Source organism: Scyliorhinus torazame, chromosome 5 (genome assembly GCF_047496885.1).
Source record: "Scyliorhinus torazame isolate Kashiwa2021f chromosome 5, sScyTor2.1, whole genome shotgun sequence".
Lineage (NCBI taxonomy): Eukaryota > Metazoa > Chordata > Chondrichthyes > Carcharhiniformes > Scyliorhinidae > Scyliorhinus > Scyliorhinus torazame.
Window position 1 is genome coordinate 295,433,488 of NC_092711.1, and position 12,490 is coordinate 295,445,977.

General features: G+C 47.9%; 1 protein-coding gene across 1 annotated transcript in view; it reads left to right on the forward strand.

Annotated features, from left to right (window-relative positions):
• atg4a (autophagy related 4A, cysteine peptidase) overlaps positions 1-12,490 on the forward strand; it is a 61,919-nt gene that overhangs the window by 31,141 nt on the left and 18,288 nt on the right. Inside the window, exons 7-9 of the mRNA XM_072505779.1 lie at positions 2,181-2,260; positions 6,394-6,578; positions 7,984-8,062. Coding sequence (XP_072361880.1) covers positions 2,181-2,260; positions 6,394-6,578; positions 7,984-8,062 — 344 coding nt within the window. The remainder of the gene's footprint in view (positions 1-2,180; positions 2,261-6,393; positions 6,579-7,983; positions 8,063-12,490) is intronic.

Here is a 12,490-nt window from a genome sequence, read left to right on the forward strand (position 1 = left end):
ATAAAGGCCCGCAACCTGCACTACTCTGTCGAGGAAGTACGGACAATCACCAGGGACTGCCAGGTCTGTGCGGAGTGCAAGCCGCACTTCTACCAGCCAGAAAATGCGCGCCTGGTGAAGGCCTCCCGCCCCTTTGAATGCCTCAGCGTGGATTTCAAAGGGCCCCTCCCCTCCACCGACCGAAACACCTATATTCTCTGAGTGATCGATGAGTACTCCAGATTCCCCTTCGCCATCCCATGCCCCGATATAACGTCTGCCACCGTCGTCAAAGCCCTAAACACTATCTTTGCTCTGTTCGGTTTCCCCGCCTATATCCACAGTGACAGGGGATCCTCATTCATGAGCGATGAGCTGCGTCAGTTCCAGCTCAGCAGGGGTATCGCCTCCAGCAGGACGACCAGCTATAACCCCCGGAGAAACGGGCAGGTAGAGAGGGAGAACGGGACGGTATGGAGGGCCATCCAACTGGCCCTACGGTCCAGGAACCTCCCAGCCTCTCACTGGCAGGAGGTCCTCCCTGATGCACTCTACTCCATTCGGTCTATGCTGTGCACCGCTACTAACAACACACCCCATGAACGTCTTTTTGCCTTCCCCAGGAAGTCCACATCCGGGGTGTCGCTCCCGACTTGGCTCGCAGCTCCAGGACCCATACTCCTCCGTAGGCACGTCCACCTCCACAAGGCGGACCCGTTGGTGGAAAGGGTGCAATTGCTCCATGCCAACCCTCAGTATGCCTACGTGGCGTACCCCAACGGCGCGCCAAGATACTGTCTCCCTCAGGGACCTGGCACCAGCAGGTTCCACACACACACACCTCTCCGGCCCGGTGCCAGCCTCCCCTCCCCCGGTGCTCCCAGCACTAACCCCACCAGGACCATCCGTCCTTCCCCTGCCCACGCCCGAGGATGAAGAGGATTTTGGCACGCTCCCGGAGTCACCGAACATCAGGCCAGCATCGACATCGCCGCCACCGCTACGTCGCTCCCAGCGGAACATTAAGGCACCAGACCGGTTAAATCTCTAACTGGCACCGGACTTCGAAAGACATTTTTTTTCTGATCAAATACTGTAAATATAAATTCATTGCTGTATATAGTTCTCCACCACCCCCGCCGGACTCAATTTTAACAGGGGGTGAATGTGGTAAACCACTGTTGCACCTGTATTAGGTGATGTAAGGTAGGACCTGTACTACAGGTTCGCCGGTAGTCCCTGCCTGCTGGCTCTGCCCAGTAGGCGGAGTATAAATATGCGTGTCCTCCATTCAGCAGCCATTTCGCCAGCTGCTGTGGGAGGCCACACATCTTGGAGCAATAAAGCCTCAGTTGTATCCAACTCTAGTCTTTGTTCAATTGATTGTGTCTCACTACCATGCCCCAAAATATATCTGAATCACATAAAAGAACGATCCTTGCTGCAATGGTGTGGCATTTTTCCATTCCCCATGCAAGCCGACCTGTGACCTCTTTGAATGAATCTGCCGAATAGTAGCAACTTTGGGCAAAGTCCACTAAGAACTGGGAAACGACTCCCAATACTTGTACAGCACCCTTACAGGCAATAGACAGAGACACCATCACACCAGTCTGGGCTAGACAAGGGCCCAGATCTCCGTATAAAAGGCCAATCTCTAAATCTCATATTTGCACAGTACACCACCCAGCTTGTTTTAAATCTTTCCACTTTAGAGTAACACAGTTTCTAAATGAACAATAGGCAGCTTCAATTTCCTCCGACGGCAGCCATGGAGGTATAGAATCGCCCTGTTGAATCCAGCTGCTTCATAGGGAAATGCAATATGCTTAATGGTGTAATATAATATCCCAGAATGACTACAAGATTGCAATATTGACGATTATTTGAATAGAAACAAACAATGTGCAAGGGTACGGGGGAAAGGCTGGAGAATGGCACTGGGTCATAATGTTTATTTGGAGAGCCTATGGAGACACAATGGGCCAAATGGCCTCCTTCTGCACTGGAACAATTCTGTAATGGAAATGCTGACTGGTACATATCATGAAGGAACTAAAGTATGTCTTTATGTCAATTCTTAAATTAGTGGCTTATATCTAATATTTATCTTGCTTTGTAATCACTTCAAGGTATACATTCCCCGCCTCGTTCTTCTCTCCAGATAGAAATGTACAAGAAACATTTTTCTTTCTTTGCAGAAAACTTGCCTTATTTGATGACTGGAATGCTCTGGCAGTTTACATTTCCATGGACAATACTGTAGTCATTGAGGATATCAGTGAGTTTTTATATTTTCTTTACTCAGTCAGCAATGTTTTTTCCATTAATTAACACTGAGTCCGGGGAATTCGATGAATCATTTTGAGCCGGCATAAGTGGCTTCGCTGCTGATTGCGGAGACCTGCCATATACCAGCAAGCAGGGTTGTTGTAAAATTGTCCAGGGTTACTCGAGAACAAGCTTGAGTGCGAATTTATTTTCCTGCCACAATGTTTAGTTTAAGAGTTCCACTTAGTGGAACACTGTCTTAAAACTAAACAGCTCCTAATATTGATTGGCACATCAACAGTGAAACAGTATATTCTGGGGATTTCCAAAGCTTTCTGTTTCTGTTGAGCGCATGCTAAATGCCCATGGAGCACCACAGGAATTAGATTCCCTTCTTTCCTCATCTAATTGTTGCGGAAGAATTGTATTTGAGCATGTGTATTTGAGTTCAAGTCTTCTTAATCAGCCAGTCTTCTGATTGTTCACAACCGCAACCGCCTACCATCAAAAAAGACGCAATGGTTATTTTGGTGTATTTTCGGAAATGGAGAATCTGAAACATCTTAGTGTGCTATTTTTATGGCTGCATTCATTGCTCGGGCGAAACCCTGGAACTCCCTACCAGTATTGTGGATGTACCTTCGCAAAGGGGTCACTGTCAAGGGCAGTAAGGAATGGACAATCAATGCTGGCCTTGCCAGCAATGTTCATACCTATGACAATTTTTAAAATTCATTCATGTGAATAAACAGATCAGCATCTCAATTAAAAATAGTGAGTAAAGAAATTTTGCCCAGTTCATACTCACACTTGTGAAATTTCAGTGCCTTTGACCCTGTCGCCTGCAGGTTAACCTCAGTATCTTTTATATCTTCATAAGTTCAGAAAACTGAACCCAGCAATGGTTTAATTTTTAATTTAAAAGATTTCTTCCCACAACATTTATCAGTATTTCACTCTTTGTCAGCATGCATCTGTTTCTTGTGAAGCATTTGTAAACGACGAACAGCTGCTAAATGGAGATAAAACCTATAAACTTTGGACCCAAAACAGAATTGACTTGTTTCCTAGTTTATAGAAAAGAGTTCACGCTAATGTACTGCTAGACCAAATTTCATATTAAGCAATACAACATTTACCTTTTAAATGGAAATAGCTCTGTCTTTATATTTCAGGAAATATTCCAATTGAGTATTTTTGCATTGATTTTGTACGTGATTACTCTGAAAGAAAGCCTTGTGCCAAGAAAAAAGAAACAAGGTTGAAGTGCACTGCCGTCATTATTTTATTACATTTTTAGGTGCTGCAATTCTGAGCGCACCACTCTAGATTAGAATGTGTCTGCCACACTGCCACAGAATGTTTACCTGTGTTGTTTATACAAATCTTCAGGTGAACTCTTTTATTTTTAAAAATAATTTTTATTCTCCTTTTTCACATTTTCTCCCAAATGTACACCCAACAATAAACAATAATCAGTAACGAATGAAATGTCAATCCCCATATCAATAACAACGATCCCATCCGCCCACCAAACCCCAGACATTAGCCCGCATGTTAACATAAACAAATGACAGTTGAAAGAAGAGGGGGAAGCGCTGGTAGAAGAGTTGAAGGGTAAATGGGAGGAGGAGCTAGGGGAGGAGATCGAGGAAGGTCTGTAGGCTGATGCCCTAGGTAGGGTTAATTCCTCCTCCTCGTGTGCCAGGCTCAGCCTGATACAATTTAAGGTGGTCCACAGAGCGTACTTGACGGGGGCGAGGTTGAGTAGGTTCTTTGGGGTAGAGGACAGATGTGGAAGGTGCTCAGGCAGCCCGGCGAACCATGTCCATATGTTTTGGTCATGCCCGGCACTGGAGGGGTTCTGGAGAGGAGTGGCGGGAGCAATATCTCAGGTGGTGAAAGTCCGGGTGAAGCCAAGCTGGGGGCTAGCAATATTTGGAGTAGCGGTCGAACCGGGAGTGCAGGAGGCGAAAGAGGCCGGCATTCTGGCCTTTGCGTCCCTAGTAGCCCGGCGAAGGATCTTGCTAATGTGGAAGGAGGCGAAGCCCCCAGCCTGGAGGCCTGGATAAATGATATGGCTGGGTTCATAAAGCTGGAGAGGATTAAGTTTGCCTTGAGAGGGTCTGCGCAGGGGTTCTACAGGCGGTGGCAACCGTTCCTAGACTATCTCGCGGAGCGTTCGAGGAAGGTCGGTCAGCAGCAGCAGCAACCTTGGGGGGGGGGAGTGGGGGGGGGGGGGAGTGGGGGGGGGGGGGGGGGGGGGAGTGGGGGGGGGGACGTCCTGGGAGGGGGATGGGGAAAGGGGAGACTGCCTGGGAGGGTGGATGAGCAAGAGATAACATGAAGGGTTGGGGAAACTGGCACGTACGGGTGAGGGCCAGTGTACAAAGCTGTGTAAATATATCATTTTGCCATGTATATATCTTGCTCTGCGTGATTTCTCGTGTTTTTTTGTTACGAGTGGGGGGGGAGTTATTGTTTGTAAGGGAGAAAAAATTGTGTTAAAAAACTTTAATAAATATATATTTTTTAAAAACATAAACAAATGACAAAAAGGAATCAGGAATTACCCATAGTCACCATTAACACATACAGGCCCCCCCCCCCCCCCCCCCCCCCCCCCAATGTTCGATGTGATCCAATTCTCGAAAGTGCATAATGAATAACGCCCATGAATTGTAGAACCCCTCCATCCTTTCCCTCAGTTCAAATTTGACCTTTTCAAGCGTCACGAATTCCAGCAGGTCCCCCCCCCGCCAGGCCAGGGCACAGGGTGGAGAGGTTGATCTTCACCCTAACAGTGTCTGCCTTCGGGCGATCAATGAGGCGAAGGCTACAATATCTGCCTCCGTGTCCGTTTCCAACCCCGGCTGGTCCGACACCCCGAATATGGCCTCCCGAGGGCCCGGGTCCAGTTTCACATGCACCACTTTAGAGATTACCCTAAAAACCTCCTTCCAGTAATCCTCCAGCTTTGGACAGGGCCAAAACATATGAACGTGGTTTGCGGGACCACCCCCCACAACGTTCACACACATCTTCTGCCCCCCTCAAAGAGCCGGCTCACCCTCGCCCTTGTAAGGTGTGCTCTATACACCACCTTCAACTGTATTAGCCCCAACCTCGCACACGAGGTGGAGGCGTTCACCCTCCGGAGCACCTCACATCAGAACACCTCCTCCATACCCTCTCCCAACTCTTCCTCCCACTTTCCCTTGATCCCTTCTATCTGCGCTTTCTCCTCCTTCAAAATAGCCCCCTAAACCGCCGATACTATCCCCTTCTCCAGTCCCCCTGTTGTCAGCACCTCCTCCAGCAATGTGGAAGCCGGCTCTACTGGGAAGCTCTGTATCTCCTTTCTGGCAAAGTCTTGAACCTGCATGTATCTAAATATTTCCCCCTGCTCCAGCCCATACTTCGCTCTCAGCTCCTTCAATCCCACAAAATGACCCCCAAGAAACAAATCTTTTGGTGTTCTGATTCCTTTCTCCTCCCATCTCTGAAAATTTCCATCCCACTTCCCTGGTTCAAATCTATGGTTCCCCCAAATCGGCATTTCCCTTGACCCTTCCCACATCCCAAAGTGCTGTCGAAACTGCCTCCAAACTCTCAACGAAGCTATTACTACTGAACTCCCTGAGTATCTCCCCGGGGCTGTCGGGAGCGGTGCTGTCACTAGCGTCTTCAATAGGTGAACTGTTTTAAAAGCATCTTCACGCCTTACATTGTGGAATCTTTCCACCGGCTTTAGAAATTTAAATTAGCAGGTTTATCTTTGAAATTTCCCTTTTTTCCTGTTTTCTTTGACTATTTCCACTGCATAGGCGGGATTCACCGGCTGCACCCGCCCAGTGACTGGAGAACCCCGCCCGAGGTCAATGGACTTTTCCATTATCCCCGTCTTGCCTGTGGCGATCTTGCAGTGGGCAGGGTGGAAGAATCCAGCCCTATGACTTAACGTTCTAGCAAACTGAATATTGTCATGAATGCATTTGATTGTTGCAAGCTAGTCACACTGAAGACAATTATGTATTGGCACTGACACTGTGAAGAAATATATTTAACACTGTGTATTCTCCATTGCTTGCTGATTTTAAATTTCTAAATTTCTCACTTTTGTTCCTTTTAAAATTGTTTCAGAGAAACTTTGCAAACAATGGTCTGAAAATTTCAGGTTACAAACAGATACTTCACTATACAGAGGTGATGTGTCCAAAAAACAGTCTGCGTCTGTACACTGTAGGGATTGGAAACCACTTTTGCTGATCATACCTCTACGTATGGGAATAAACCACATCAATCCGGTTTACATCAACGCACTAAAGGCAAGTTGAAAATCCATCTCATAGATTATCATAGAATTTACAGTGCAGAAGGAGGCCATTCGGCCCATCAAGTCTGCACCAGCTCTTGGAAAGAGCACCCTACCCAAGGTCAACACCCTATCCCCATAACCCAGTAACCCCACCCAACACATCTGTCTTTCTAGAAGGATTTGTCAGAAGGCCTCTTGATCTCCATAGTTACTGATTCTAAAATAAACAAGGGCGTGCTTTTAAAATCTTATTCCCAGGGTGAACTTCAGATAGAGACGTGACAGTAATGACATGAGGTATATAGTGGCCCTTCTCTTTTGCAAGGGTGTAGCTCTGGAGCATTTGTGGATTGCAGTCTACTGCCATTCTCAGGCCTCAATTTAAGCAACTCTATAACCCAACCTAATGTGGTTTAGTAGAAACATTGTCTTCTGAAATTTATTGCTTCCTTAGTGATTACAGTTAGCCAGGCTCAGACTGAACACTTTGCTTCTGAAAAAAAATCCAAGGTGATTCCAAGTCATGACATAATTTCAAGAACTTACTTGTGGCAAATGTGACCATGGAGGAGAGTGCCGTACTGTACAATTTGAGTATTGTACAGCAGTCTGGATTTTGTAGACATTTCTTAGATTGGTTATCCCATATACCTGAAATATTCATCTGTCTTTTCTCTTTAGAGGTTAGGTGGTCTGCTTTATATTTCCAGCAGTGGCGTGTAACTTTCTGGTTCCCAGCATCAGATTTGGCAATACCACAAAGACGCACCATGGAATCCCTCTGGGAAATCCCTGGGTAAGGTTTACGCGACAGTTGTCCAGAAGCGGTAACCACCCCTGGATACTTGGGCTGGGAACCATCCGACATTGCGATTTAAATCGTTAACTTCGGATGGTTCTGTCAGTGCCACACTAATGGTTACACTGAAAACGTTAGAATAAATAAAACTACTTCAGCATGACTATTTTAAAAGCCCAGACTGGTACCTGCACAGGACACATCCACACTCCAGATCCCACAGGAGAACCCCCCCCCCCCACTGCACTCCCCCATCACGGTATTCCCCATTCTCATCATCCCACCCGCACCACCGACCAGACTCGCCCGAACCCCCTGACCAAATCCGATCTCCCTGATCTGGCCTGACCTGACCTGACCGCCCCACCCTCCCCCCAACCCTCCAATGTATGACCTCTTCCTCGCTCCCTCCCACTGCCACCGATGTCCGATCCCCTCACCCCGATGTCTGAGACTTGCCTTCTTCCAACCTGTTATGTTCAACGGGATTGTTAAACTCATCTAATTTATGGTGCTGTAAAAAAGGTGTGTGTCCTCCTTTGCTGCACTTCTTTGGACTCCAAAGCTGGACCCAGCTAATTGCAATTCTGATATTCTTTTCTTTTCTCTGTTCCAGGAATGTTTCAAGATGCCTCAGTCTTTAGGAGTCTTAGGTGGAAAACCAAACAATGCGTATTATTTCATAGGATTTCTTGGTAAGTACCTTGAGTTACCAGTTTCGGTACTGGTGCAAAACTGAAATAATAGCACCAAATGAAAAAGTAAATTCTGCAACTTACTTGTGGCAAATTTGACCCATGGAGGAGAGGGCCATACCGTACAATCTGAGTGTATTGTATAGCACTCTGGGTTTTGTAGCCATTTCTTTAGAGCACTGGTACAAGATAATGCCCTATCGTCTTGGTCTGACCATTTATGGGCAGCCTTATTAATGATCACCAGGTCTACTTTGCCAAATGGCAACTGCTTATACGCTGTCATAATATGATTTAAGATCTCCTCTTCACCACGCTTCTACACCTTTTCTGTGACTACCCTCTTACTGTTTGCGGTACAGAACGCATTTTTAAAATTACATTTAGCCTCATCTGCTGTGTGCACCTGATCACCACTTTAACATGTTCTTTGCTTTTTTTTTGTAATCACCCCTGCAGGGTTTGTAGGCTTTTGACATTATTGTTTTATTTTTCTTAATCCATTTAAAATCACATTGGTTTAGTCTAAGCTTTGTTGGGTTTAGTCTAAGCTTTGTTGAATTTTTGTATGTATTTATCCTGCATGCTCAACGTTACACCTTTAAATACACCGCTGTTAGTGTTGAAAACCACACCATCCATCCTGGTTATTTTTAGTCATTTCCTCATTTCATAAAATTGGTTCCAGTCATGATCTGGACATGAATCCATCATTTATGTCTCTTAATCAATCCTGACTTTAAGCAACTTGGATTTACCCAATTAATGTTAGGTGTTAGGATCCTGGACCAAACCCCAACATTTGTTCGGATACCAGACAAGAACCCGAAACACTTTTTAATTTGTAAAACTGTGAGGGAAGGATACTTCACCACAGGAGTGATGACTCTGACCAATAGCTATCTTTTATGTTAAATTAAACTTTGATTCAAACACAGAGTTAACTACATTTGTTGCTCTTTCTAGCTTTAGTCTATTTGCTCTGTTTAGGTCACCTTTGCGCATGAGTCGCCAGGTATCTTTATGATACCGCCACGTGGTTCAAGTTCAGGTTATGATTAATAACACAGCACACCGCTTAGTAAGGATTAAAACAACGGTCATTTATTATATACAACAAGCAATATTAATACCCTAATACTACTTTCTATATAATAAACCTATCACTACTGGCCAATACTTAACTTAGGAAGAGCCCACCAGGTCAGGGAAACGAATGGCTTGTCCAATCAAATCTGGCCCGCGGGATTCAAAAGGCTGCTACAGGTCGGTGGCTAGGTGTCTCTACCGGATAGCGATCGTTGGATTCAAACTTACTGCTAGCCGGTGGCTGGTCTTGCGAAGGTCTCGAGCAGGCGAAGATGAGAGAGAGAGCGATCTGAACTTGGACCTTCACTTTTATAAGGCCCAGGGGCTTCCCGCCTCCCGGAGCGGCCCTTGACCCTGAGTCCCAAGTAATTGGATTCTGTCCCCAATCTCTGGGGTCAATGTGTCCAATGGTGAGGCGATTCCTCGATCGGGGGGTGGTCGCTCACCTGTCTTTGTTTCGGCCACTGCAGGCGCCGACAGGTCTGGCCCGGTATTCAATTGCTAATATGTTGCAATTGTTCCCGGGGATAGCCGATTTAACTGTGGATGTCTGAATAGATTGGTTGCAAACAGTCCTGAATGCAACTGTGAATACCTGGGTTGATGGGCTGTTGATAGCCCCGTGTATCGATCTGGGCTACCTTCCCAGAGCCGAATATGCAAAACTGTCTGCAGCTGCCTGCTTGTGTCTTCTTGGCTGCTTTTCCCAGCAGTCTTTCGGGTTAGCTGTTTTAAACTGGGTTTTGGCCAGATTAATCGGAACGCAGCCATTTTACATGGCTACACATTGACATCAAAGAAAATAGATTTACAATTATCAGTTAAACTGTTCTTAAACACAAAGAAAAGTTCAAACTTACGCCTTACATCTTCACTGTAAATATTTCAACCTAGCAACCCCAATACAGTTCAAATGCCACTTATAAATAAAGTTAACAACAGGTTTACTTGCTTATTTGTGTAGAAACGTTTTGGAGAGGAAACCTTTCAAGAACAATCTGAAAATCCTTCTGTCTTGTCAGAAGCTCCAGTTTAACCTGACAGCATTTGACAAAACTACTGTTCAACTTAATTTCCTATAACAGTGTTTCTCAAACCTTTTTTCCCGGGACCCACTTTTGCCAACCTGCCAACCTTCACAACCCACGCCAGCTGACCTCTGTGACACACACCATGTTTGCTTACCTTTAATGCGAAAGGGGAACCTGCTTGGTCCTCACAATTTCACTCTGATCAGGTTCACGTGAGGAGAGGGCAATGTGCATATCAGGTGCAGACTTCAGTCAGCTCCTTTGTGCTGTCTTCACCTTTATGAAAATGGAAAATCCAACCTCGCACATGTAGGGTGAAGGGCAATATCAAAAGAATGCTTGTTTTACTCAGCACTGGATACTCCTGGGGGACGCTGCTCCAGAATGCTGACAGCCTTATGGGCTTTTGCCATATTTTTAATGTGGTATTACAGGTCAGCTACAGCAGTGTAGCCTTTTAATTTGGAGTCAGCTGTAAGTTAATAACTGACTCTGGGAATCGAGTTGTTGCTACTATGGTCAAGGGGGAGCTGGAGCGAGTGGGGGGGGGGTCGAGATGGGGGTCTGCCGCCGTGAGGAACGGGCCGGGCGTGGGGTGCGGGCGCGTGGCTGGCCGAGGAGGGGTTATGGCTAGTCGGCAGGGTAGGGGGGCGGGTAGCCCCCTGATCCGGCTGATAGCCTGGAATGTAAGGGGACTGAACGGGCCGGTCAAGCGGGCCCGCGTGTTCGCGCACCTGAAGGGGCTGAAGGCGGATGTGGTCATGCTTCAGGAGACACACCTGAAGGTGGCAGACCAGGTAAGATTGAGGAAAGGGTGGGTAGGCGATAGCCATTTCGGATCACGCCCCGCATTGGGTGGACATAGAGCTGGGGAAGGAAAGGGACCAGCGCCTGTTGTGGCGTTTGGAGGTGGGGCTGCTGGCGGACGAGGAGGTGAGTGAGCGGGTCCGGAAGCATAGAGAGGTACCTGGAGGCCAACGATAACGGCGAGGTCTGAGTGGGGATGGTATGGGAGGCGCTGAAGGCGGTGGTTAGGGGAGAGCTGATCTCCATTAGGGCCCACAAGGAGAGGAGGGAACAGAGGGAGAGGGAGAGGCTGGTGGGGGAGATGGTGAGGGTAGACAAGAGGTATGCGGAGGTGCCTGAGGAAGGACTGTTGAGGAAGAGGAGCAGCCTCCAGGCTGAATTCGACCTGGTGACCACCAGGAAGGTGGAGGTGCAGTGGAGGAAGGCCCAGGGGGCGATTTATGAGTGGGGAAAAGGCAAGTCGGATGCAGGCGCGTCAGATCCGGAAGCGGGACGCAGCAAGGGAGATCGGGGGAGTTAAGGACAGGGGAGGGAGTGTGGTGCGGAGTGGGGTTGGCATCAATGGGGTCTTCAGGGACTTTTATGAGGAATTGTATCGGTCCAAGCCCCCACTGGAGGAGGGAGAGATGGGCCGCTTTCTGGACCAATTGAGGTTTCCGAAGGTGGAGGATGGACTGGTGACGGGATTGGGGGCCCCAATTGGGCTGGAGGAGTTGACCAAAGGGATAGGGAGCATGCACGCGGGGAAGGCACCGGGGCCAGACGGTTTCCCGGTCGAATTTTATAAAAAATATATGGACCTGTTGGACCCGTTGCTAGTTAGGACCTTTAATGAGGCAAGGGAGGGTAGGGCTTTGCCCACGACGATGTCCCGGGCACTGATCTCCTTGATCCTGAAGCGGGACAAGGATCCCCTGCAGTGTGGGTCTTACAGGCCGATTTCGCTGCTAAACGTAGATGCCAAGGTGCTGGCGAAGGTCTTAGCCACGAGGATTGAGGATTGTGTGCCGCAGGTCATCCACGAAGACCAGACAGGGTTCGTGAAGGGGAGGCAGTTGAACGTGAATGTGCGGAGGCTTCTGAACGTTATCATGATGCCGACGAGGGAGGGGGAGGCGGAGATAGTGGTGGCGATGGACGCTGAGAAAGCCTTCGATAGGGTAGAGTGGGGATACCTGTGGGAGGTGCTGAAGAGGTTTGGGGAGGGGTTTGTCAGGTGGGTCAGGCTGTTGTATGCGGTCCCGATAGCGAATGTGGTCACGAACAGGAGGAGGTCTGAATACTTTTGGTTGCACCGAGGGACGAGGCAGGGGTGTCCCCTGTCCCCCCTGCTCTTTGCACTGGCGATTGAACCCCTGGCTATGGCACTGAGGGAGTCGAGGAACTGGAGGGGGTTGGTGCGGGGTGGGGAGGAGCATAGGGTGTTGCTCTATGCGGACGACTTGCTGTTATATGTGGCGGACCCGGTGGGGGAATGCCGGAGGTAATGAGGATCCTCCGG